The 27506-nt window shown below is 35.0% G+C and overlaps 3 protein-coding genes across 9 annotated transcripts in view; 1 reads left to right on the forward strand and 2 right to left on the reverse strand.

Annotated features, from left to right (window-relative positions):
- Positions 1-1297: 1297 nt before the first annotated feature.
- Positions 1298-11055, reverse strand: LOC108974912 (flocculation protein FLO11-like). Of its 3 annotated transcripts, none has more exons than XM_018943021.1 (6): positions 10732-11055; positions 4901-7029; positions 3527-4823; positions 2990-3450; positions 2277-2463; positions 1298-2214 (listed from the first exon to the last, which is right to left on the reverse strand). In XM_018943021.1, exons 2-6 carry the CDS (start codon positions 6974-6976, stop codon positions 1985-1987), a joined length of 4251 nt encoding a protein of 1416 aa, XP_018798566.1. In that variant the 5' UTR covers positions 6977-7029; positions 10732-11055; the 3' UTR covers positions 1298-1984. The 3 variants fall into 3 exon arrangements, with proteins under 3 accessions (XP_018798566.1, XP_018798565.1, XP_018798567.1); XM_018943020.1 differs by having other exon boundaries at positions 10640-11055; XM_018943022.1 differs by having other exon boundaries at positions 1298-2211; positions 10640-11054.
- Positions 11056-11554: 499 nt separating this feature from the next.
- On the forward strand, positions 11555-12224 carry LOC108974914 (HIG1 domain family member 2A, mitochondrial). Its single transcript, XM_018943024.1, has 2 exons — positions 11555-11762; positions 11863-12224. The coding sequence occupies exons 1-2, from the start codon at positions 11624-11626 to the stop codon at positions 12024-12026; spliced, it is 303 nt and encodes a 100-aa protein (XP_018798569.1). The 5' UTR covers positions 11555-11623; the 3' UTR covers positions 12027-12224.
- Positions 12225-19969: 7745 nt separating this feature from the next.
- The window catches only part of LOC108974911, a 55754-nt gene continuing 48217 nt past the window's right edge, over positions 19970-27506 (reverse strand). For all 5 annotated transcript variants that reach the window (XM_018943014.1, XM_018943019.1, XM_018943015.1 and 2 more), the window contains exons 6-9: positions 26541-27481; positions 23334-26372; positions 22618-23237; positions 19970-21663 (exon numbers count right to left, since the gene is read on the reverse strand). In XM_018943014.1, coding sequence (XP_018798559.1) covers positions 22650-23237; positions 23334-26372; positions 26541-27481 — 4568 coding nt within the window. In that variant the 3' untranslated portion in view covers positions 19970-21663; positions 22618-22649. The remainder of the gene's footprint in view (positions 21664-22617; positions 23238-23333; positions 26373-26540; positions 27482-27506) is intronic.

The raw sequence follows: 27506 nt of genomic DNA on the forward strand, positions 1-27506 counted from the left end.
GTTCGCTTTTTAATATTTTATATGTATACGTTTGAAACTTTGTATGCTAAAACCTAGTTTAATGAAACTTACATGGGCGTGTCTGCACTGCTAATAATTAAAAAGGAAAAATATTTTATTCCTTATGCATATGTATATGTTTCACTTATGTTTAAGTATCTATATTTTGTTTAATATTTTTCCTATTTTTATTTTCTGCATATTAGCATAAATTTCTTACAAAAGAAATGCATTTTTCAACACGTCAAAAATTCCTTTCTCTTATCCTTTTGCTTTGTAAATCAATTTGCATTAAAATTAATTATTTTGTCCTCTTAGCCATTTTTATCATACAAATTTTAGGTGCATTGTTGTATGAACTACATATAAGTATATATATATTTCGAAAACATTACAATCTACAATATATTTTGATGATATTTGAATGGCTAGTTTAATATGTAATTTTAATTCATGCTTCATGTTTTTAGCTAAACTGTTTTCTATACAGTTTATTTAACAGCTACACGCTTGCTTCACACTTTATACCACTCCTACTCAATTTTTCGAGTCAATAATAATTTGCACCCGAACCGAAGTAAAATGTAATATACATTTTTTCTATCTCTGATTTACATATGTGCGATTTACATAATTATGTTTAAATGTGTGCAATTTTTTGAATGGGAATGAGTACTTTTATCATACACAAATAACTATTGATTTCGTCCCTGCATTAATTTAAAGTTTTTTTTTTGATATTAAATCGCCGTATAAATATTGCCTCAACATACTAACAGTGTTTCCCCTTGATTAGCAACGCAACTATGCTCATATTGGTATTTTTTGTTTTAGTTTTTATATTTGATATATTATGGGTTTGTTATTTACTTGCATTTGTTCTTTTAAGCGATTAACCTTAAATCATAAATTATTTTTTAATACAACGAAATTTAAAACTTTCTGTTGTAACTCATAATAGCTTCAACAAATTTCAAACAAAAAACGCTGCACTTTTTGAGGTTTAATTCAGACGCTCGTACAGTAAATAACTTTGTGCGCCTCCCTTTTTTGCATTATTCGAAAACGAAAGCAGTGGTGTGAAGTACGTGGAATTAGTATTTATTTACATGTGTTTGCAAACTATGCGTATTGCATGTTATTGGGTCAATAGCTTTCTTCTCTACGTCAATCTAACCTACAATTGCGAATTGTGTTGATTTAAAGAAATTTTATCTTTTTTATATACCAAACGCTTTTCTTAGCTGTTGTGGCTTTATACATAAAAGTAAAAAAAAAAAGAAAAAACACACACAACTAATATATAAACATTATATATTTCCTACAAAAAAAAAAAACTAAAATCATTAGAAATATACATTTTGAAAACGTGGTTAACACTATATTTTGCCGAAACACTTGTAATTATCCAAAAAAGAAAGTGATTTAATGCCAAACAAGTCCAGCAATTGTTTTTGCTAAGTTTTTTTTTTCAGTGTCAAAAATACATTTGCTTACTAATAAATAGCATTTAATGGAAGAAAATTTTTAATAAAAATGAAATTAATATATATCAACATCATTTCGATTTATGCATATACCTATTCTACGCCCCTTCTGTGTCCTATCTGAAGTTCTGTCTGCGTTTTGTTATATCTGTTTTTTTTACATACATTCTAAAACTAATGTACACTTTGTTCGAACGTTTTGCTGTTTAAATTTATTGCTAGATTTGCTATATGGTCAGATTAGCGACGTCACAGATAGCATTGACATCTTGCACCATGCCTTAAAGGGATTTCTTTTAAATGCCATCATTTCGCATTAAAAACAAATGTTTTTTTTTCATGCAGCTGCTGTGCTATTGCGTGTATGAGTATGTGTCTGTGTCTGTGTTTTCCGAGCGTATTGAAATTGTTAATTCTCTTTTGTGGGAATGCGATAACTGCATTATAACACTACTGTTCATAAATTACAATTTCTCTCTCCTAACTAATTATAGTTTCTATTTCCGACTTCTTGTCGGCCGATTACTGTTCGAACTACCGCCATTGCCACCACCGCCACTGTTGCTTGAGATGGTAACTGTGGTTTGCTCCGGTGTTGCTGCGTTGCTCGCATTTGTTGTACTACTAACCACATTCGTGGTTTCCACTGAGCTATTGCTGTTGCTGTTGACCTTTTTCGTAATCGACGCACTACTATTGTTCGCTTCGGTTGTACCATCTTGAGCTGCTATGTAGATGTACATTTATTAGAACATACTCAAAAATATAATTTAGATTTTGTTGTCATACTTTTACTTTTCGAATTGGTTGATTTTGAGGCATTTGGGGTTGCTGGAGTGGCAGCAGCAGCAGCACTTGTTGTAACACCGCCAGCTTTCTTTGTTGGAGTTGGTGCAGTATCCGTTGCTGCTGCGCCGTCTGTGGCTGCTTTGCGTTTGTTCGCTCGTTCACCACGACTGCTAGCCGTTGGAATCGACTAAAAATAAAGCAATGTTAATTAATAATTTCCATTTAAATTGAGAAAGGAAAATAGAAAAATTTGTATAAAAGTGTATTCGCGTTCAATCGGGTATTTCGGTAATTTCGACATACCGATCTGCAATTTCGAACACGCGTTTTTCTTCCAAAGGAGCTGCTCATTTGTCTGAATCGCCGATATCGCACCACTATAGCACATAGCTGTAATCCAAACCAAGCACTTGTACGGAAGATATTTTTATTTGGTAAAATATCTTCTTAAAATTTGGCTTGATTTTTATTTAAAAAGGCGGTACAATCTCCGAAGAAATTGTTTAGATCGGACCACTTATAGCATATAGCTGCCGTACAAACAGGTTGATCAAAACTTTCTTGTATTTAAAACTTTTTTTGGAAAGGATATTCTAGTTTGGGTGCAACCGCTGCTAACATTTTTTCTTGTTTCACTTAGCACTCTGTTTTTGGTTAAAAACACGATGCAATACATATATACAAATTTACTATATTTATGAGTTCATACGAACCTTTGAAGGCAGGTTTTTAGTTCGCGCTGTCGTTGAACTAATTGGCGATGCCGCCCTAGCCTTTGCCAATGGTGAGCGCTGTGCTCGTGGTGACGCCTTTGAAGCGGTTCCTGTATTCTTTTGATTTGGTTTATATTCTGCATCAGAATCATCGCTGCTGTCGTTTTCCTCGTCTGTAGTTGACGACTTCTTTGACTTTGACTTACGTTTGGTGGCCAATTTCCTCTTCTTTGCCGACGATTTCACAGCGTGATCGCCAACAGCACCGCTGGTGATACTTGCACGACCCCGTTTGCGGCGCTTCGTGGCTGATGAAGAGGCGCTTGTGTTGTATTTGGCAGTTGTTGGTGTGCCCATTTCATTATTACCACTGCGACGAGATTTGCGTATAGCAGTGGGAGTTGTGCCCGTCGCAGATTTCTTTTCAATTTGAGATTCATCTTTGTACAATGATAGATCAACTGAAAGAATATAAAGTATATTGTGTTAGTTTAAAGTCAGGAGTACTATCCGCGTATTATATTTATTTTTACTTACGCCCATCGGGATTCTCCTCTGTGAGTTCAGGTCTTGGCACCAGTCCTTTCTCTACATCAATAGCCTTTTTGAGTATGCTCTCTATGCGTGCCTGCTCCTTTTTCGGTAAACTGAGATGACCCTTGTCGACTCGCTTCAGTTCGACAGTTGTGAGCACACACTCAATGTCGGTGTGATCATAGAAATCAGGTATATAAATGCCACTATTATTCGGATCTTCCGATAGCCAACGAATACTAATGCGTGGCGATGTACGATAAACATTTTGCATTGTTTGACATAAATAGAAAGTACCTTCTGCATTGCGCACCGCCATATATTCATTTTTATAGAAAACAATTAATTTGTCTTCCATGGACATGGGTTTTGGAGAATTGGAAGCTTCGCTGGCTGATAATTTTGTGATGTATGCCAATTCAGGCAGTGGACTTTGAAATGGTATAGTTTTGAGACGGTGACGAGAGCTCTTGCGATCATTGGCGCTGGTGCTGGGCCCTTGCTCGGGTTTGGGTGTCATTGGTGTGGCGGGCGCATCGACGGTGGAATTACTGTTGCTGCTACTAACACCATTCTTCGATTTTCGCGACCGACTGCTGCTCGATACTTTTTCGGTCTTCTCAACCGTTGCCTTCTCCGATGATTTGGTTGCCGTTTTCGGTTGACGACTTGAACGCTTAAGTGGTGTGCTAGTTGCGTCGGTGATAGAGCTATTTGTAGAATCTGGTGCAGCTTCGGCTGCTTTTGTTTTTGTGCTCTTTGCAGTGGCATGATTATTGTTGCTGCTGGCGTTGCTGCTCTGCGTTGATTGATCGGCGGCCGACGATGTTGCTTGAGCAGCTGTTGCGGATGCCTTTTCTGACTTTGTATTTTTAATTTTCTCTTCTCTAGGCTTCTCAGCGATTACATGTGAATTCCCTGATTGACGCTTATCTACCTCGTTTGTGGCTGAATTGGCTTTTGGTTTCGAGTCTGCGATTGTTGCGGCCGCCACTGCTGTTTTAGCGTCATTTATTGCATTTGAAGTTTCTTTCTTCTCTGTGCTTATCTGTTTATTGGCTACACTGTCTGAATTAGCCACAAACTCTTCAGATTTTGCCTTGGTGTTATCCGTTTTTCCAGTATCTTGAGGTGCTGTCGCCACTTTAGGTTCGGCATTTTCATTACTTTCTTTAGTCGCTAAAGCAGCCGATTTATTAGTTTTCTCCACGGATTTTGTATCTTCGGGTTCCTTAGTTGCAGGTAGGGTTTTTTCTTCTTTGCCAGTTGTTTCTAGAGATGACTCCAAATTTTTCGAGTTCTAAAATACAATATTTGCGTTAGAACACAGATTTCGTAAACAATTCAAATACAACTTAATTTTGTCCTTATAATTACCTTATTCTCTTCTCCTTTGTTGCCCTGATCAGTCTTAGACTCGGTCTTGGTGTTACTGTCTTGGTCCTTTACAACAAGTGGCTTGCTTTGCTCTATCTTCAAATCACTGACCTCACTGCCAACCGTAATGCCACTTACACTATCTACTGTCGCTTTATTATCCACAGTAGCGTTTGACTTTTCGGCCGCACTTTCCGCGTCAGTCGGTTTCTTAGCTTTGGCATCCGCCAACATAACAGCATTTGTGTCTTTGGCACCTGTATAATCAGCAATCTTTTCTGTTTTCGTCTCTGCTACAGCTGGCTTTGGTGTGACTGAAGCCGGGGATTGCTCGTCGTTTGCTTTTGCTGACGCTTCGCTCGACTTTTCTGCGCCTTTAGCTGCCTCGGTCGTTTCAGTTGTAGCGCCCTTCACACACTTATCGGCATTTGTAGATTGAGTAATATTGGCACCAGTGGTCACAGGCGAATTCGGTATTGAATTGATAGCCTTTTGTGCTGCTGTAGCTTGATCTGTACCACTTGAAATGGCACTGCTTGCAGTGGTTGGTGCTGTGGTGGTAGTTAATGCCGGAGAAGTTATAAGTGCGCCAGTTGTTGCTGGCAGTTGTGAAGCCGACAACGGCAATGGTTCTGACGTTGCTTGTTTCGTAAGCGGTACAGGATTGACGGACTGCTGCTGTGGTGCCTTATTCGATCCAGCCGTTGTTGAGGCACTAGATTGCATAGCTGCCGAACCGGTAGGCACTGAACCACCAGCTTTAGCCGTTGATGCTATGTTGGTAGTGGCTGTAGTATTACCACTAGACGAAACAGCTGACGGCTTCTGAAAGTGTGTAGGGAATGGTGGTGGTATAGCACTGACAGCTGGTGATGTTTTGCCAGCGCCAAATTTGTTTTGTTGATGTGCGGCTGTTGGTGCTGCGGTCGATGTCCCTGGTTTGGCCGGTAGCAATGAAATGGAGGGCGTTGGAGCCTGTTTTGTGCCGACAGCTGGGGTAGCGTTAACACCACCACCGCTGGCAGCGGTGGTTGGTGTGGTTACTGGAACACTACTCGCACTGTTTTTGGCAGCTTGTTGCGCCACACTGCCGGGTATCATACCCACATTACCTGGCACCGGTGTGATTTGTGTGCTAGGCGGTAAATTTGGAGCTTTTAGTTGATTACCAATTGCTGTGGTTGGTGGTGGAGCTTGGGGTGGTGGCTGTGCTGATGCAGCGCCGCTACCACCTTTATTGCCACTGGGTGTGGGTTGCGGTGCAGCTGATGGTTGTGTGGGTGCAGCTGTAGGGAAATAACGTAAGCTCTGTTGGAATTGTTGGATTGCTTTTTGTTGTTGCTGTTGGAATTGTCCATGTAGTTGTTGCTGTTGATGTGCTGTCAATAAGGGTTGAGGTTGCTGTTGTTGTTGTGGTGATGGTGGCGGCGGTTGTTGATGTGTTGGATGGTGTTGAGCTTGCGCTGCCTGTGCCGGGTGCTGTTGCTGTTGGTGTTGTTGATGTTGGTGCTGATGTTGTTGCTGCTGTTGATGTTGTTGCATTTGATATTGCAATGTTTGTAATTGTTGAATGATATTTGTTGGCAGCGCCTGCAATTGCTGCTGAAACTGATTCAGAGCAGCATTAGGTGCGCCAGCACTACCATTCGGCTGTTGTTGCTGGTGCTGTTGAAATGTTTTATTTAGGAGTTCAGCGGCGGCTGGAGTTCTGGTGAGTGCTAATGGTTCACCACCGCCTCCTCCGCCACCACCAATTCCTACGCTACCGCCGCCACGATCCTTTTGCTGATGTTGCTGTTGTTGTTGGTGCTGCTGTTGTTGTTGCTGATGTTGCATTTGAAAATGTAATAATTGCTGCTGCTTCAACATATTTTGAAAACGTTGTTGTTGCAGAAATACATTTAGCTCAGCCTGCGATGATTGGGGCAAGGTATTTTGGCCATGAACCAAATTTTGCATTTGCTGTTGTATGCCGGCTAAAGTTTTTGCAACCTGCTGATTATTCGGTCCATTTGGCGGTATCCCTCCTCCCATGCCGCTGCCGCCGGCACCAGGTGGCTTCTGATTATAGCTCATGTTCGCATAAAAAAATTTGTGAGGGCTGTGGTGTTAAGTTATTTTTCTGAAATCTGAATATGATAAAAAAAAATTGGAATTAAAAGTTGGAAGTTATCAACTCAATTTGTTTGGAGGTTCTGCGATTAGCATTTACTACATACTGCTGAAATTGGAGAGGAGACAAGTACGACTGTTCTAATAATAACATATTAGGAAAGTTTTCTCATTGTATAGTTAGAAGCCATCTGTCATTTAAGTTCGGGTTAAAAAAATGGGTTCCACCGAAAGGGGTCTTGATTAAGTTAACTAGAACTTAACGGCCCTTGGTAGAAAAAAAGTAATATTTTGGATGTTGTAACTTACTATTATGTAAGTGTTTATTTCATATATTCGTTATTAGAGTTTAAATAGAACTTTATATATTTTTTATTTCTTAATTTGAACCTTTTTTCGTGCTTATTAATCCATCTATTATATATTATGTTATTTGATTACATTAAAAAAAATGGCTTGGAAATTGTTGTTGTTGTAGCGGCAAAATTCTGCCTAGTAAATTGTATTATTATTCTTTATATTATAGATAATTGAAATTCCTTAAGGCTTTAAAAAAACATATATTTCCTAAAAGTGATGATTCTGATCGAATCGGGTGTATGACTACGTCGGCATTTTCAACAAATTATCGCAATGAAAGTATTGCCATGCTTAAGCGATCTTAACTCACGAGTACACCGTTTTTTGTGCGAAATACTAGAATTTAACGAGAGAAGGGCTTACATATGTGACTCTGTGACAGAGGGGCGGGCAACCGTCCGTAGTTTGTTGTTGTTGTCATATGGGTAGAAAACATCCGCGGAGTAATTTGGTGGAATGCTGTCAAGTAGACAGCCCTTAATCGAATAAAGGTCCGTGGTATCGTAAAGTATCCATAACTGCATAAGTTCTGAGTTTAACCGATCTTAATACAAAATATTGTATCTTCGGCATCATTGTCTGCTTATACAATGTTTTACTATTGTTGATTAGTATTATTATAGCCGAATTGCAATGCATCTCACTCTGATGTGGTTTAGAGAAGCTAAAAATATCTCAATGTTTTTTAGAACTATTTTGGTTACTTCTCGTGGTAAAAAAAATTATATTTTCTCGCTTAATACTTGCTTCACATTTTTGATAGTAGCAAAAATGTCACAAGCTTTACCTTTTCTTTTCTTAAAAGCTTTTTCATTGATGAATGTTGGGTTTATCTGTTTGGCCTTCCTTCCTTCTGCATGTGTTGTGACATTCATATCAGATGTATCATAAGTACAATATACCTACTTATTGCATATAGGAGATTAACAATTGTGCAGACATGATATCAAACATGTGCTTTGACGGACGTATTGCTACAAAGCGTTTCGCGTTCAATGAACTTATGTTTACATCGCAAAACGTGGACTGCATTGGCAGGAAAATGAGTAGGAAATAGAAAGAGTTTATCTTAACTACCCAACTACATAAAATGGCTTGCTCTGGTCTAAAAGAAATGCAGGTAGGTACATCTACATATGTATATCCATACATACTTACATAAATAACGAAAAAGTGTACATATCTAAGATTAATGGTTTATTTCGGAATTTGGTTCTTAAAATTGGTGACCTTTGCAATTGTTTGCATTATTTGACCTTGAAATTTTCACATTTTAAGGTGATACGTGATTCCCATGGCTATTCATTCAAAAAAATATCTCCTATTTAATGCTAAAATTTTCTAGGGTAAGGTTTTTAATGTAAAATTTATGCAGATAATGAAAATTGACCGTACCCATTAATTATGTACAAAAAATTTAATTTGTTTTATATTTTTAAATATATACATATAATATATTTAATATTGTACTATTTGCATGTTATGTATGATATAAAGGTACGAATATGTTTTCTAACAAACCAACCCTTTAATTGAATAACCTATACATACTTCCAACAATGTATACACAGCCTGACCCTTCTGTTTTTCCACAGAAATAAACACGACAGGAAGTTCGGTATGATGAGTGTAAATAAATTGTTGGCAAAAGCCAGCCTAGTTCACCAACCACCCACATTTACATATGTATACCTACCTTTTAGTTACGAGCGAGGGCAACAAGCGCGACAGTGACGAAAAGAATGTTTGAAAAAGCCATCAAACACACCCACCCCTCTGCTAATCTGTAAAAATTAAATGCCGGTTACTGTTATGTGGTTAGGGCAGCATGCTACATACGAATATGCAGACGATTTGACACACAAAGCGAAAATCAATTTTCCTTTTCAAAAGTGTGTCTTCCCTAGATTTTTAGCATGTGCAATCAATATGTCCATTCGTTTCTGATAAGCATTTTCATTTGAATAATTTGCTATAATTTAAGGCTTTACAAACAAGAATTTAAGTATGACACCATTTTACGATAATGCATATAAGCAAATAATAAAAAAAAGATGCCCACAAATATATGTGCATCTGTATGTTTGTGTACATATGTAAATACTTCCAAATACAAAGAAACAAACAAGTAACACAACACTTAAAAACCTGTTACGTTAGCATATTTATTTCATGGAGATTCAAAAAATACTTAAAATAATACATTGGAGGCAGTATATATTAATTCTTGAACAATTTATTCATCAGTTGTAACTCCTTCATTTGTAAAGTCTTCATTAGGAGTCCTGATTTAATTAAGCAAAATCTTGTAGAACGAACTAGTTAAAAACAAGTGCGCTTGCGTCATATTCTACACAAATAGAAACCGGTGATGTGAAAAAACTGGTAAAACGTACTTAAAATTTAACGCATATAGTATTTTTAGGCAAATAGACTAATGTCTAATAGAGATTTTGATTCTTTGGCAAAAATATTCATCTTAAATCTTAAATCGCTATTATTATTTTTTTATTCTCATTTGTCGTTTACTTATGTTCATACAGAAGAATAACATTTTACTGTACTTCTGCTTGATCATTATTTCTCTAAGTTTTGCTTATTTATCTGTTTGTTGCGCCACACACGTCCGTAAAGACATATCCATGTGCCGACAAAACCATGCGAAACCGAATTTCAAAAACAAAACAACCATACAACCATATTCAATTCAAATTCCGGCAACATCAATAAATCATTTGCTATTGTTGCTTTCTGTATCGAGTCGATATTCGGCGCGCAATATTCGTTGGCCGTTAATGGACAACAAGAAAACAAACGATGTGGAGCATAGCCACCCAAAATTCAAGCGGCATTATATGCTTAATAAGCAGGCAATAAGAAATCCAGAGAAAGCAGAACATGCGATAGTGGAGCAGTGAACAAAGTTATAACGCGATATCGAAGCCAAGCTAAGACACGGCACAGCCTGTATGCTTTGCTGAGTTTCTTAGCATGTGGGGTTAGGGGCGCTGTGGCGGGGCACCAAACATGGCAATCAAGTGGTGCGTGCTCCGCGCGAAGTATTGCGCGGTATAGACTACTGCTTCTGATTTTTCTGTGCTGACCGCGCTGCTTTCGTACAGAATTCCTAAATCTAAAGCTAACGACACTGCCCGCGCGCTATCCTCTTTATAAAAAAAAACATATACAGCGTATACACTTATGCCGTGCGGTTCTTTTGCTCCTTCTTTTCATTTGTGATTTCAAATATAATACATCTCCACTTACTTTTAATCTGTGTATCCACAAAACACGGCTAATAAATTAGTTTTCTATATTTTATGATAATTTCTTAGTATTTTTCTTCGACAGTTACGCACATTTCTTTAAACTTTTTTACCACTGTATGAACTTTTTTCTTTAATGTTCCTTTGCTTCTCTTCCTTTCCGTTCTTCTTAACCAACTGCTGCGGCAACGACCGAAATTATACTTCGATTTTTCACTTGCAATTTTCAGATGAAAATAATTGCGAAAAATGTCCAATTCTTATATACACGTATAGCACATTGTGTCCACTTTAGTCTTATGTCTATTTTTTATATTTTTATTTAGTTTTAAAAGCGAAAATTTTATATTTTTCTGCGTACAAGACGAGAAAATGAAAATTTTTTAGAGAAATTGCACGACGAACGACACGAACGACAAACGAGGAAACCGAAAAAAACTCTACACTCTGATTTCGACTCTCCACACGTCTATAGATGGCGTCCGTTCAGTGTTGCATTGTGCATTCAATGCAGCCATTTTGTTATGGGCACCACTATATATTTATATTTTGTCTAAACAAATTAATTAATTATAAAATTGAAAATTATATGTATAATATATATAAAAAAATGTTGAATTTAATATATGGACATTATTTATGTTTACCAACGCGAGTTATGTGTTTTATGTTAAAATTAAACGGTCAAGTTGAATAGTTTTAATTCTGCAATAAAATCAAGCCGCAATTGTTTCTCGAAATATAAATTAGCTTTTAAAACTTGAATAGTGAATAACTAAAGTAATTAATAAATATAAATAATATAATTAAATGTGTTTTTGATAAATCATGTAAATTTGGCGTTTAATAATTACCGATATGGCAACACTTTACAGGTGCATTATTCTTTTGTTTTCTTCACATATGTTCTGCCATAATGAAATAAAGTGAAAAGAGAGCTGCCAAAATAAGCTAAAAGTTAAAATATTACTAAAATTTAAAAAAAATGGGAAAAGAGCAAATTGCACTTCCAGATGAGGAATTGGATTGGATTCAGTTGCGTCAGGATTTCGGATCATTTCATGCAGAAACCACAAAAGAAAAAATGATGCGCAAAATCAAAGAGAATCCGGCTGTTCCGATTGGTATGTAATAGTTGTCCCCTACATATTTCCGTTGTAAACTGTGAAGATTATATAAGTGAAAAGTAATCGAAATGCCACAATTATTTCATCATTCGTATAGGTTGCTTGGCTACTGCTGGCGCATTATCCTATGGACTTTATAGCTTTCGAAATGGCAATCGACGTATGTCTCAAATAATGATGCGCACACGTATTGCTGCGCAAGGCTTCACGGTGCTCGCATTAGTCGCTGGCGTCGTTATGACGTATGATACTAAACAATAGAGGCAGTTAGTCTGGTATGGCTGGTACAACCAGTTGCTAAAAAGAGATGGGTGTGTGTAAAAACTAAAATATCATTTAGCCACTCATCAGCTTATAATAATTAGAATAGCGTTTACATGTTATATGTTTTAAAAAATTCAAAGTTTTTGCTTCTAATTATCATTAATAAAAGTTTCTAGCTAAAGACAAATAAAAATATGCATATTGTATTGAGTGAACAGCTATTATACCATTGAATAGGATACATTAAGTTTGCCACGAATATTGCAACACTTAGAAAAACACGTCCGAGGCTCTATAAAATAAATACAATTTAAATTATGAACATGACGAACGTCTATCTGCATTTATACGAAATAGTCTCTCAGTTTTTGAGATCGATCTAAAATAATGCGTACGTTCTTTTCTTTCCAAGAAGCTGCTCATTTGTCAACCGATATCGGAAGACTATAACATACAACTGTTGTTATACCGGTAGAATTCTCCCGAGTTGCCAGTCCTTGGCCAGATAAAAAATCCGTGGTGGCTGTCGTGGGAATGGGACATGAGGCTGTTGTTTTTCGAACGATTATCTAACTTGGGTGATGCAGCTGTTTATAATTTGACTGATAATCCAGTTGTATGGAAAACTTTGTAGTTGACGAAATATCTTCACGAAATTTGACATGAATTATTGCCCAAGGCTCTGAACAAATTGCTCTATCAAAATCCAGCCCTCCTACGAAATCATTTTCTATTTGTGAATAGTATTGCAGCTTCAGTGTAACCGATTTGTTTGGTTTTGCATAGCGCATCTGACTGCTGCACTCTGAGTTATAGAACGAGCGTTTCTAAGGAATGTGTGTCTTTGTATAGGATAATTGAATGTCATTGAAGGATAGTAGCGGTTTTCCAGGATGTAATGGTTACTATGATCCGGCCTTCGGAAACCCAATTAATACTTTTCTGATTGTAATATTGGGCATTTTGCATTTTAACTAGTGATACAATGATATGTATAGTAATGGTTTTGAACTTTCAGGCGGTACTATGTATTTTTTAGAATCTGTATTTGTGCAAAGGGTGACCTTTCCGGGGTGTTTAATAAAAGATCTTATCGAAAGACTGCTCGTGCGTATTTGCTACCTCTAATCAGTTGTTCGGGGAATTTGCCCGAAGATTGCTGTTAACGTTAGAGCGGTTGAAAACATTCTTCTACTCAACATAATTTTATATACATACATTCCCATAACTTTCAAATAAGCCTAGGGGAACTGAAATGCTGAAATTTATATTGTACATATGTATGTATTTCAACTTCTTTCACAATCTGTTATCTCAATCGAAAGGTTGATAAACTGGCTTAGGATTTGTGAATGTTCTCACGATAAATCTGTCGATACTGATACCTTCCGAGACTTGTAAAATCCTTTTACCTCATCCGCATTTCGCAACCAACCAAAACAATTAAAATGCATTTTTTGTTTTGTTTTCTGAGCATTCCTCCATTATGACGAGGAACCCGCAACTTTATTCATTTTCAATCTGAATTTATTTTATTTTTAGTTTCAATTCTTGTTTTAGCTTTTATTTGTTTTTTTGCCCTTTTACATGTCTATTTTTTGCTTTTTATATGACATATTAAAAATTTGCAACCTCTTATTTGTGGGGAGGGTAGTACATTTATGTGTTTGGTATTTTTTATTTGCATTGTATTCAAATTTATGCTTTCTGGTATTCCACAGAAATTTTGACTGGTTTCTGACGTCCTACACTTGCAATTGGGTCTTGTTTACTTTTTCATACATACTTTTTGACTTCTTTCTTTTGTAATTTTTATATTAATGTGGTTATTCAGTTTTTATTTTTTTATTTTAATGTTATGAAGCAGTTTTTGTTTACTTTTTATGAAATTAATTGAAAAGAAGAACTTATTACTGATCTTTATATGCATATTTAAATTATAGAAAGAGAATCTACAGTAACATAATTAAATTTACTTTGTTTGTATTTTTTTTTTTCTGAAGCCTAAAGCTCAATAATGGGAGAAAACTGAGAAGGTGTAAAGAAACTAACTAAAGTAATAGATACGAGATTTTTTTTTGCAAACTTGCAGTTAATAATGTGAGCATTACATTTTCAATTATTGTTTGTATCTTTATTATTTAGTCTTATTATTGTAAAATCATTTTTATAATAGCTAACTATTGTATTTTAATTTTTTGCGTTATAAATTTTTATGTTATTATGACATTATCAATTGCAAGTGCAATATTTTCTTTTGTATTTTTTATTCTTTCTTTCAATGCTATTTTTACTGCTTGTACAGCCAAAGTTAGCTATTTTCGGCCTGTAGTCAGACTTCCATGCAGAAGAAAATGTTTGCATTATAGTTGTAAGTTTTTATTTTTTGAGAATTTAATTTTTATTAAATTTTTCTTGCACACAACTATATTTAAATCTTTGCATTTGTGTGTTATTTTATTTTGCGTCTCTTGTTGTTCAACTTTTGCGTTCATTTGGTGCAATTTGCATTCCTTCTTGGTTTTCTCTATTACGTTTATACTTTTTTGAATATATTTTTTTTTTTTGAAAAAGGCACAAAAACCTTACTTCTTACCTTGCAAATACACAAATTGTGTGTTTGTGTTTTTAATAATAATTATTTTTTAATTATCATTTTTTTTCATAATGAAAATTGGTAATTTTTTAATATATTTTTTTTGGCAAAAATTATACCTACAACAGTGCGACTGATGGACTTTTGATATTTGAAAATTAAGAAATTGAAAGTTGCAAAAAATTGTATGATAAATTTTAAAATTTTGTGTTCACAGAAATTTGTAAGATAAATTTTACAAATTTTTTGGTCGTTAAATTTTATTTTTGAATTTACAACAATTATTTAAATCATATTCATGACAAAAAACTTTTCTCTTTTTACTGTAACCACATTAACACTTTAGCCCAACCAACGCACTGTTTTACAAAACAGTTCGACTTTTGTTTTGCTTTTTGTGCAAAAATATAGTATACCTTTGCTGAACATTTAGCATTTTTACTTAAGAACTAAAGTTGTTGTTTTTATGTTATTTATTATTATTCTTTGTTTACTAGAACCAAAGAGTACAATTTCTATCCTTCTTAGACCTTACTTTTTATGAAGTAGCAGTAATATTTCGTTTTTGTTCTGCTAAAAGTGCTTTTTTTTAAATATAATTACAAACATATCGCATATTTTACAACTGAACTTAATGCAGCAGGTTTACAATTACTCAAAAAAAAAAAATGTTTTTGGTTAAATGATATTTTTTACTGTTATTATAATTATATATGATTAAACCAAACAATAGATATTTCTTTGCCTGTGGGAAATAAAATAGAAAAATTAACAAATTGTTTTTTTTTTTTTGCATTTTTTTTTTTTTGCTTTACTTGACACCAATTTTTGGCAAACATTTTAAATAAAGAGTTGCAGTTAAATATTAAATCAATATTTGTATGTATTATGTATTAAACAATGTTTATTCGTATGTACATATATCAGCACTACAATTATTTGCACACTTGCAATTTAAAACAAATTTTTCTTCTACAAATTTCGCACGCTTTTGATAATTGTTTTCCACAATTTTTTTTATATGCATGACACGCCCACTACTTGGCGATACACTCTTTATACATATTTATTGTATGTTGTATGTTTGGCCATTAGCATTTACACTTAGTTACATATGCATACAGAAATTAGTAGCCTAATTATTTCTTTGCGCCGGATATTCCTTTAACAAATTTCCATATCCGTACGCCATTTTTATTTAATGATTTACTTGAATTTAAATTTGTTTCTTTTCATTAAACTTTAATTGTTTTGCTTGCATTTTTTGCATTTTCTCATTTCTCTTGACATTTTTGTTACACTATGCTTGCATTGTACATCTTTACCGTAATTCGTAATTCTTCTGTACTTCACTGATAGTAAACTAGTTTAGTAGAATACAGTTTAATATTCATTATTTACAATTCCTATTTAAAGTAAAGCGAAAAAATAAAATATTTTTTGTTTGTTTGATCAGTCACACAATCGCTTAATTGTTGCATACACACATTCATTTCCCGTATTTCCTCTTACTAACGGCTGCCGCTCTAGCAGTGAACACTTGGTATGTTTCTCATTTATAACTTCGTAACTTTACTTGTTTTTCTATATTTTCCATTCATACGTGGAGCAATCTTGTCTCATTTGCATTTTTTCTTTGCAGCTTCTTGCCATCGCTTCCACAAACATATGCGCTTAATATAATTGCTTAGTTTAATACTTGTGTCTGCTTTTTTACGGTTTTTTCGGAAACAAACAATATTTTTTAATGAAAATTTAGTTTACTTTAGTTAGTAAATAAACTGCAATTCTAAAGTTGAGTTGTTCATATGTATTTATATGTGACATTTACATAGATTTTGCACAAAATGAAAACTAACGCTCTAAAAATAGAAAAAGTCGATTTTTTTGACTTCTTAGACGCACACTATTACTTTTGTTTTTACTAAATAGCTTTGCACCTGAAAATAATCAGTTTTTAGTTGACTTAGTCATTTTGATATAATTTTAAAACCAAAAAATCGTTGCAAATACCCAAATGTGTCAACTAAAAGCAAATATTTTTGGTTGCACCTCCGTTATTTAGCCGAAAATACCATGTTTGACACTTGACACAGTTCAAGTGCTGTTATTTTTTGGTTATGTCATTTCGTTACAACTCAAAAACTTAATTATAAAGTCTTACTATAGATGTTCAGCTGAATTTCGCTAATTATACAATAATTCACACAAAATTGCTTTATGCTACAACTTTTTCTTTTTGTTATTGTTTTGTTTTTGCTTTCGTTCTGTCTGTAATAACCTTTTTTTGTTTTTTATATATTTATTGGAAACTTTCTTATTATCATGTATTTCAAAATACTCATCAAAAGCATACATGCATTTTAACGGTATTTTTCATAAACTATATATATGTGTATATACAGCTGCGTTTTGTGAAAGCGAAAGTCATGTAAATATTTCGAAAGCTTAGTAAAGAAAAATATTGTTAACACAATGTGTGCCTACAAAACTTAGTGGGTGATTATGGACGTGGCGATAGTTCATATTTAAAAATTAATTGAAACATGTTTTTTTTTTCATAACAACAGCAACTATAAACCAATTGAAACTGCCCTCCTAATTAGAGGCTATGTTTTGTAGGCAGAAAAAAGTGTTTCTTTCCGAGCGCACGGGAATTTTCAATGGCATTTTTTATACTTTTTAAGAAGCAAAATTGTAGAAATTATTTTTAGCTGTTGAAAGTGACTAAGTTTTGAATACATTATTATATAGGCGTACATATGTATAGTACAGAACTGTGTTTACAATCGTTTTATCGTTTTCTTGTCCGGTTTGCACAAAAAAAAAAAAAAAAAAATAAAAAATATTACTAGAAAATATAATTTCGAAATGTTTAAAGTGAAAATATTTTTTCAAAATTACACATTTTAAGAACAGCAAAAAATACTTTTTGCAAAAAAAAAAATATAACGTGTGCTTCGTTAGGTGAAAAAAATTATAAAATAATAAATGTAACATATTGTATACATATACATTATATATAATAGTAATTAATGCAATTAACTGAAAAATATACAACAAAATTAGCTAACTTGTTTATAACGCGGTTATTTTTTGTTTGCTATTAGAAATCATACTATTTTGTATTAACTGAAGTGAAACTATTTCCTTAAATATTTTCAAATTATATTATTATAAATTATAGCCCGTTAATGCGACTATTTTATGGTTTTGGCTACTGTAAAGTTATATATTGTATGCTTTAGCTCTGCGGGGTAGCAAAGTGCCACATTATATTATGCATTTCTATAATCTGGGCATGAAACTACTGAAAACTGAGGTTATGGTTGAGTGTAGTGTTAATTACAAAGGCGTGGCGTAGAGTGCACGAGTCGAAAAAATTAAACAAGTATGTAATTCAGCAGGCCACGCCTCCGTAAACTTAATGGAAATGTTTGCGTATGAGTTGTATTGTGTGTGTGTGTATACATTACTATTTAATTGTATGTGTTTGTAGTTGCGCTTTCATTACTTTTACTAAAGTTTTTACATTCTTTGCACTGTTTACACACAAAACCGTTCACACAGCGCTTTACATACATATAATATTTGACTAACACTATACATAAACCTTTCTATATATACCTATGAAATTTGTTCCTACATTACCATATAATGTTGTTGTAAAACAAAATAGAGTGCGCACTTTCGATGAAATTATGTTCAGTAATTATAGTAGTTACTTAATTAAATACTTTTACTACTATAATTAAATTGTTCAGTTATTTTTGTTTCTGTTTACAAATGCTCACCTTTTTGTTTTTATAATTTGCTGCATTTTACCAATTTTTGCTGCAATTTCTTTCGCCTTTTTTCATACATAATATTTTAAAGCAAAATTCTTTAATGTTTTGCCAATGCTTTCAAAAATCAACTAAAAAAATCATACAATTATAAATATTTTATCATTTGTTATAATTAATTAAAAATAATTAAATTTCTTTTTACTTTGATTTCGCAAATGCACACTTTTCTCTGTGTGCTTACGTCAATTTGTTATAATATTTCGTTTTGCATTAACGCAAATAACGGCTTAAATACGAGTGCTTACAATCGCAATAAAATCAAAAAAATAAAAGGGGTGCACTGTCTGAATGCACATTTTTTGCACTAGAATTTTCGCTGTCTGCAGCAAATAAAATACTGTGCTTTTCATTTCAAGCAAAAAAAAAAATATTTTTGAAAAACGGAGGATAATAGTCACATAATTGCATAGAAAATTATTTTTGTGCACACACATCATATTTTGTAATTTTTTTTATATTTTTTTTCCCCTTTAACATAACGTTACTGCTGCATTTATATGCAAAATATATAGTTTTTTACAATGTGTTGGCATATTTTGCAATATTTAGTGTAAATAATTCAAGTAAACACAAACGCAGAATTGTACTCGACAGTTTAACGAAGAAAACTTGTAAAGTAATAAAAACAAACAAACGACAGAAATAGCAAATAGAAATATTTAACATAAACAACGCAAATATATTAACAGAAAATCGAACAGTGAATAACTTTAAGAATTAATATTATTAATATTACATTTGAATACATACATGTATGTATGTGTATGCAATTTGTATATAGAAGACCAAAAAAATGTACCAACAAATTGTATAATTAACTGCATTGCACTAAACACGCGTCGCCAGCATTAGCGCAAGCGCGTGTGTTTGAAGTATGTGTGTTCTTTTCTCTGGAAATGGTATAATTTTATACCAGTATCAACATTTTTTGCTGCATATATTTATCAATTAGTTTTACTGTTAATGATATAGAGCAAACTTCTCGAGTTATGTGGAAAACAGGAGGCGTTAAATAGATTTTAATACGTTAAATAGATTTTAACGAGACACCTGTTCTAATTTGCCAAAAATAAATTATCGAAGTTCTAGTGAATGCAACAGCCAAAAACAGGCTTGAACTTTAATCGTTATAACCACACACACATAAATATATTGTATGCATGTATGCATGGATATTGACATAAGACAAAATTCGCGAATTTTCATAACATTGCCTTGTCTGTTTGTGTGTCTAGGAAATATTTCTAACCTCACCATAATTTTTTCGCAAAACATTTGCAATTTTTAATTTTTCATTGTAATAAATAAATAAATGAGCGCATTTTTTGGTTTGCTTTTTGTTTTTTTTTTTCGCGAACCTTTAGTGGTTCTCTTTATTACATTTTTTTGTTCATAATACAAATAAACTCAACATTGTTTCTTCTATATTTTGCCTAACAACAAAAAGGTGCAACGAGTTCTTAATTTGCACCTCATCTCTGTCTAAATATTGCTACACCAAATCCAACTAAAGGCATTTAAAGTGGTGCTTGTGTGTGTTTGGATGGGTTGCGTGTGTTACAACACTTTGCACACACTTTGCGCTGAGGTGGAGTTTTTATTTGTTGTCGATGAGTTTTATGTGATATTTACCGTTATTGAATGCGCAAGGATGTAAAAAGGAATGAAAAAACGAGAGACCGAAATATTAAACAAAAAAATTAAAAGCTATGTAGAAGTATGTCCCATATATGTAAATGAATTCACCATTTTGAGGTTAAGTGAATGAAAATTTTAAAAAGTTTACTTTGCCACACAGGTGACAGCTTAATCTTGTTGAATCTTAAATCGTGCACCGCGGCATAAAATTGCCGTTTAGGCTTTTGGTGGCACTTGTTACAAAGCAGTAATACTTTTATCGTTGGATAGATCAATCCTGAAACGAGTATGAAAAATGTATGAATTTAAACTGAAGTTAGCAGAAAGAAAGTGGCATTTTGACTAATAAGTTATTTAACGCGGTGCACATTCAATTCGGTAAACAATTTTATATATCATTCATATTATTTTGTATTATTATTTTTATTGAATTTTTCGGTTTTTTTTTTGGGACGGGATTCCTTTTACGTGCTGTTCTGCTGCGACGTTAGGTTCAATTTCCATTATTTTTGCACTAAGTGAACATGGGGTGTTGCAAATTTCTATAAGTTTCGCTAAGGACCCGATTTTTTTTTTTTTTGATAATGTTGCATATACGTCGAGGCCATTGTTGTTGGCTAACAACGAAACTATAAGAAATGCAAACATTAAGTTTTGTTTACGTTATTACTGCTTCTTGGTTCACATGCAGCTATAATTTAACATGCATGTTTTTTGGGATCTCATACATACATGTTTCATATTATAATTTTTTTTTACATTTTTGCAGGTTTACTATTCGTGTATATATGTGTTCTTCTATACATTTAAATTTTTTTTAATTTTGTTGCATTCAACATTTTTTTGTTTTTAAATTTTTTTTTTGTAGTTTTAAATTAAATTTGGAAACGTAATATTTAAGAGTTTGATAATACAGTTGACTCAAAACAAAAAAAAAAAAAATTATAAAAAAAAGAGAAAAAAACTAAAGTTAGCAAGGATATAAATACAGTTAACGAAAGTAAATTAAAAAAGTCAAAAAAGATATATGCATCTGTAATGCTTGAGTAATCATCGTTAAACATAGATAATATATATAAATATTTGAATATTTTGCAATGTGTTGTATCTATGTGTGTTTAAGTTATCGCGGTTCCTTATATGTGTGAGAGTACGTATGTATGCATATGAATTTACAACATTTAACAAACAAAAAAAAAAAAGAAGAAAGTATATAAGTAAGATATTAAATAAAATTTTACACATAAACGATAAGCTGATCTAACTAAATTTACGAAAATTAACATGAATTATCTCTCGTATTTATATTTTTTGTTGTTGCTACTATTTTTTTAAGATTGAAGCATTTTGCAACCGTTATGCACCATTTTATTTGCTGATTTTTGTTTTTTTTTAGTAAATTATGTTTCATTTTCCTCTTTCTGATTCCATGTAGTGAATGCTATTTTGTTGTCGTTGATTCTGTGGTTGCCAAAGTTCTATTGTTTCAATTGAATATTTTTTCTAATGTTAACGTCTCCAATCCATCCGACAAAATCCTGAGCCGCAGCACCTGTAGAAAAATTACCGTTACAACAACAACAACAAAAATTATTAATTATTATTATATTTAAACAGTTAGCAAATGCATTGTTGAAGTGTTATTGTAACAATAACAATTTTGATGTATGTAAATGCCGCAGCAGGGTTGCAAATAATGCATTAAAAAGACAATGAATTTACATTTCAAATTATAATTTTTACATTTTGTTATCCCGAAAACCTTAATTATAAATTATTTTCAAATTTCGAAACCCTAATACCAGATTGAAAAAATCTTCCGTTTTGTGGTGATTAATAAATTGAAGAGTTTATAATTCAAATTTGGAAAAAAATGTTTTTTGAAGTTTTTACGAGCATATTGGGTATTCCACAATTTTTGTTAGCTTTTTTAAATAAAATATTACGATTTAGCACCATTTCTCGTTTACTGTTCTTACTCTTAATTATAGTTTTTCCGTTATAAATATGGAAAATCTTTCTTCTTTATCATTTGAAATCAAAAATATTTCATCAATTTTTAATTCTGAACTTGGAATTAAAATGAAATTTCCAATTTTGGTTCCCGATTTGAAAATAAAAATGAAATTTTCAATTTTTAATTAAAATTTTTAAAATAAAAAAATGCAACCATGTTATTAAATTAACTGTTCTGTTAGGTTTGTCCTGTCAGATAAAACTGAAAAGGGTTGTAATTTTTGAAAAAATAAAAAAATATATATGCTTTTAAAGGACGCGAGGCAAGTTTTCGTTTCATAAAAAATACAAATAATTAAACTAACCTTGATAAAGAAAAATATTAAACTTTTTAAACTTCTAAAAATTGTTTTGGAAAAAAAGTACTTAATAAATTATCTATTAAATAATTAGTTAAAATCACCTCCCACATTTCAAATTAATTAATTATTTACTTAGTTGCGCTGTAAAAATTTATACATATAAAAATTAATCACAGCTTGTGTCTTACCTTTAAATTTGGTTTAATTTGCGCGAAGCATTTTAACGCGTCAATGGACGTGACACCATGGTAACATGCTTCAATATAGATGGATTCTTGTCGAGGATGCTAGAGAGCGGTGCCGCTGTATTGCCTTCGCCGTCGATGCCATTGCCAGTAAACAAGCCATATTCATTATTGTCGCCGTCAAGATTTTGCTGCTGCACACTCAACGGCTCAATTGCAGTCAAATGATATTTACAGGTGATGATAGTTTGATTTCGACCGCCCGTAGTTGCAGTTGAATCGCAACCGAATGCAAAATCTGCGCCACAAAGATTATTGGCCAAATCGGAACATTTCTTGGCATTAGAAGCGGCAACGGCAACGGCTGCAGCGGCACCGAAACGCAGCGAAGCATTCAGAAAATTCTGCAAACTCAACTCATTGGCATTGCGCGAGTTACGCAACGATTTCAAGGCATAACTATTTAAATTGGCAATCTCATTGTTGTTGTTGTTGTTTTGCAAAGGTGTGACGCCACCGCCAACCAGACTGTTGACAGCAGCAACAGCTGCCGTAGCGCTGCTATTTAAATGCGCGTGAAAATAATTTTGCGAAGCCGAATGACGACGCTTGCGAGTGATTGCCTAGAAGAGAACAAGAATATTTTAAAGAGGAATTAATAAATTTGAAATTCCATATGCAACTAATAGATATAGCATTAATTACTTTCAAATTAATACCTTTAATTTGAGAGCCGAGTCGACTAGCTGGGCGTTAGCTAGAGCTGCAGCCACTTTGCTTTCCTTGTGCTTTTTAAAATCTTGCGCCAATTGTAAATTGACAGCGGTCGCTTCCACGCTCACATCTGCGTTGGCGCGTAAATTGCGCATATTTTTCTCAGCGATATCCGCTTGCTGCTCATAGGGGTCTACGATTTTTTGTTCGGTTGCAGCTTGTGGTTTGGCATCATTTATTATCATAGTGACGTTTTGTGTCTGTGGTGGTGACGGTGGTGATGTCTGCCAAATTCTAGCTAAATTCTCATGCTCCCAACTCATTTGTCTGTGGTATTTATCTACATCAGCCGCAGCGGCTGAAGGGAATACGTTATCCACATTGGCTACAGCGGTCTCCAATGGCTTCACATTGAATTGGCGCAAAAGTTGTATTGGATGCATAGCACCACCGACACCACCACTAACACTATCGCCCCTGCCGAGAACACCACCACCGCCAGCCACAATTAAGCTATTTGTGTTGTCGCCAGCATTCAGTTGCCAAATATTGCGCTCATTGCTATTAGTATGCCACAAATTACCGCTAAATTGTGTTGCTTCAGCTTCCACCTGACGTGGCTCATTAACTTTTGCACATGCAGCAGTGGCATTCTGTTTATCCATTTGTTTGACGCCATCAGCATTGTTGTCGGGTCGCAATAATTCGGCGATGAGACGATTTACTTTTTGTATTACCGTAAACGTCTCGGAATCATTGGAATTGTTGGCAGCACCCTCAACAGTGGTAGTATTTTGATTTAGAGAGTCTGCCTGTTGCATTGTATGATCCTCATTTAGTTCATCATTACTGTTATTGGCATTTAGCGAACTTGTATTAACGGCACACTCATCCGTCACATCAGCAGTTATATCTTCGGCGCACCAATCGCTGTCGCTAGTCACAGTCTCTGCGGCACTCTCACCATCACATTGGTGATCGTCGTCGCCATTCTCAGCATTATTATTATTATCATCATCATCATCGTCGTCGGCATCAGCTGCATCACCAGCACGTCCTATGTATAAATCTTGCATGTATTTCAAATCGCTCATTATCTGGTCGGCCTCCACTTGCAATTCGTCGCGCAATAGCCTGTTGGCCGGTATGGATTTCAATTCATTATTACACGCGGCACACATGCCCCAAACAGACTCGATAGCGCCGCCGTCAACAGCATCAGCAGCAGCCATGTGACCGGCTTCTTTGCATTTCTTGCGTATTTCGTTCATTGACCATTGCTGCTCTAAGCTTGTCATATCTACATCTGCATGCAGAGCGGCCATACCATCGGGTAACTCATCAATGCTGCTATAGAAATGTAGCACATCACTGCCAGCGTCCTCATAAGCGTCGTCTTCATCATTATTATTGTTTTTAGCATTTTGCTGCAGCTTCGGCTGTGCTTGGTAGACATTCCAGTTACTGCTAGCCGCCAGACATTCGCCAACATCAGCCTCCATTGACCACCAAGCCGAATGATTGCTAGACGACGCCTGCGGTGGCGGGAAGTGTGCCATAGCGCGTGTAAACGCCTCCACGGTGTCGCTGTAGACAAGTTCGTTTGCGGCGTTTGCTTTTAAATTTTTCGCCGCATTTGAGAATATTAAACTTATTGGATGTGGTTGTGCTGTTTTTGTTGCCGATGCATTCATTACAATATTGCGTTTGTTGGCGCTCACTACCGCACGTGCAGTTGGCGGCTCTGGATCTGTTTGGCAAGCCATTTCAGTGCGTTGCACACGGAATTTTATGACGAAATCACGTTCGATTCGCTTAACTTTGCTGCTGTGGCGAGCGGAGTCGGCCTTGGCGTTAACTGTGGCTGCCTCACAATTCGAATTGGCATACAAGGGGTTGGCTGAGGCACCAATGCCAACATCATCTTCCACCATAAAATTATCGGTACGCGTGTACTCGAGATATTTTTCTTCTTCGTAGTATAGATAACCACTGGCCGAACGTTCGTAGTCGATAACATCCAATTCACTGCAAATATCGAATGTGTGCCCATCCATATACGATTTAATGGGATGGAAATGTGTACGTTCGGAAGTGAGTAGATTCTCGCCATCATCCATCATTTCGAGTGCATACCGTTGTTGTTGTTGTTCCTTGCTATTCGTACGTGGTGGGTAATTTCGCTGCTGCTGCTTAGCTGCAGCGTCGTTCATGGCATTCCCATCGCTGGACAATTGTAACTTTAAGACAGCTTTAATGCGAGAATATGCAACGAAACCACTGTCTGTTGTCGAGTGGTTGGCGAGCGTAATTTTCGGTGCTGCCATGCTGCCAGTGTCATGTGGTGCATTTGTGTCGCGCATTTGCTCGGCGGACCAATCATTTTTAGCCTCACTTATGGGTAGATGATGCCAATTTGAGGCACCTGATGTACATGCGCTCGACGAAGATGAATCTGTGCAATCGGTTGAGTTCAACCCAAGATGATAACTGTTATTTTGATTTCCGCACTGTTGTTTATGCTGTAGTAGCGGTGTTGGCACATTGCCTTGTGGTGGTCCAGCATTAATACCTTCTGACCACTTAGAAGCCGAGTAGGGTGCGGTGAAGACAAAGCCACTGTCATTGTTTACATTTACGCCACTGGTTGTGGCATCGCATTGCAATGTTTCTTCGCGATTGTTGTCATCATATGCGTTCAGCTGATTGCCAGAATTATGGACTTTGAAGTAAAAAGTTTCATCTGAATCACCACCGCCAAAATTAGCGTTCTCTGACCAAATCGAGTTTTGTAGAAAGAGAGCCACGGGTGTTTTGCGCTCTTCACCAATTGTGCCACCAGCTCTGTGCGCACTCAAGCTATTGCCACTGTCACTGCAGACGCTATTGTGACGTAAGCCGGAACGTTGCGATTTGGCTTTCTCAATATCCTCTAAATTGCTCGGCATTGAGTAGTAGTCACTTGTAGGACCACCAGCTGGGTTGACACCTTCTTGTTGGGTATTGGAGAAATGGTTAGCCTCACTAAAACCACTACCATTTGACTGGAAATTTAGAAGGAATTTAAATAAATATTATTGAAAAATTTTGATTACGGAAAAATAAAATCGTATTTAAAAAAAATGAAATCTTAAAAAAAATAATAAATCATATTTAAATAAAAAAAATTTAATAGTTTTTAATTCGCAGTCGAAATACAGCGTTGCACTCACCTTGAAAGCAGCTTCACCTTTATCGTTTGCTTTGTTTTGCATCAATACATCTAGTTCTTTGGCCTTTTCGCCAATTACGCTTGTCGGCAGCATTTTACTTAAGTCGAAATGATGATTGTAATAATTAGACCAAAAGTTTTTTAAATTTCTTGAAAATGGCGCATCCGTCGGTAACGAGGTGGGTCCGGAAAAGTGTTTGCTGTTGCCATTGCCAAAGTTGAAAATATTTAATTTATTTCCATCACCAAATGGACTGAATTCCTTCTCCACACTGCGGTCAGCATCTTTCCATAAAGCTTCGACGCTACTATTGAATTTCGCTTCGAATTGTGCAAAATCCGATTGTACATCGGATTTCGTATCATTTGGTAATAACTCCCGCTCATAAAGACGCTTAGCGTTGGTAGATGGTGGCATAGCACAAGCACCCTCACTAGTTGCTAGCATTGCCAAGGGCCCGTCATTGGTCAGCTCGGACACAGAGGCGAGTGTATCGTCGAAATCATCATAATCGCAGAACGACATATCCACTGGTGGTAATGTGGGTGTAGTAACGGCTTTGTTGGCGCATACTTTTTCACCCTCAGCAGTATCTTTGTTTTCAACCAAAGGCTCTTCAGTTGGTTGCTGTTGCTCGGCGTTTTTAGCTGATTCACAATTATCATCAGCCCCTTCGTTAGCGGGTGCTACTTGGCGCGCACTCTGCTTATTGTAAGAAACGGCGCTCTCTGAAGTGCTGCGGTTGCGTGCATTACGATTTTGGCTCGTTATGAATTCTTTAATTAAATCGCGGCCCATCTCCCAACATCCCTCGAAATCGGTATCCCAACAGCTGGGCGATAGATTACGCTTGTTTTTACCGCCACTTGCTTGTGACCGATTATTGCCAGCATTATTGGAGTCAGAGTTGTTTCCGCCAGCTGGGTTCTTGCGTGATAAAGCTAAAATTTGGTAAAGAAAAACGTT

The sequence above is a fragment of the Bactrocera latifrons genome, unplaced genomic scaffold (genome assembly GCF_001853355.1).
Source record: "Bactrocera latifrons isolate USDA-ARS-PBARC rearing strain unplaced genomic scaffold, ASM185335v1 scaffold_6, whole genome shotgun sequence".
Taxonomy (NCBI): Eukaryota; Metazoa; Arthropoda; class Insecta; order Diptera; family Tephritidae; genus Bactrocera; species Bactrocera latifrons.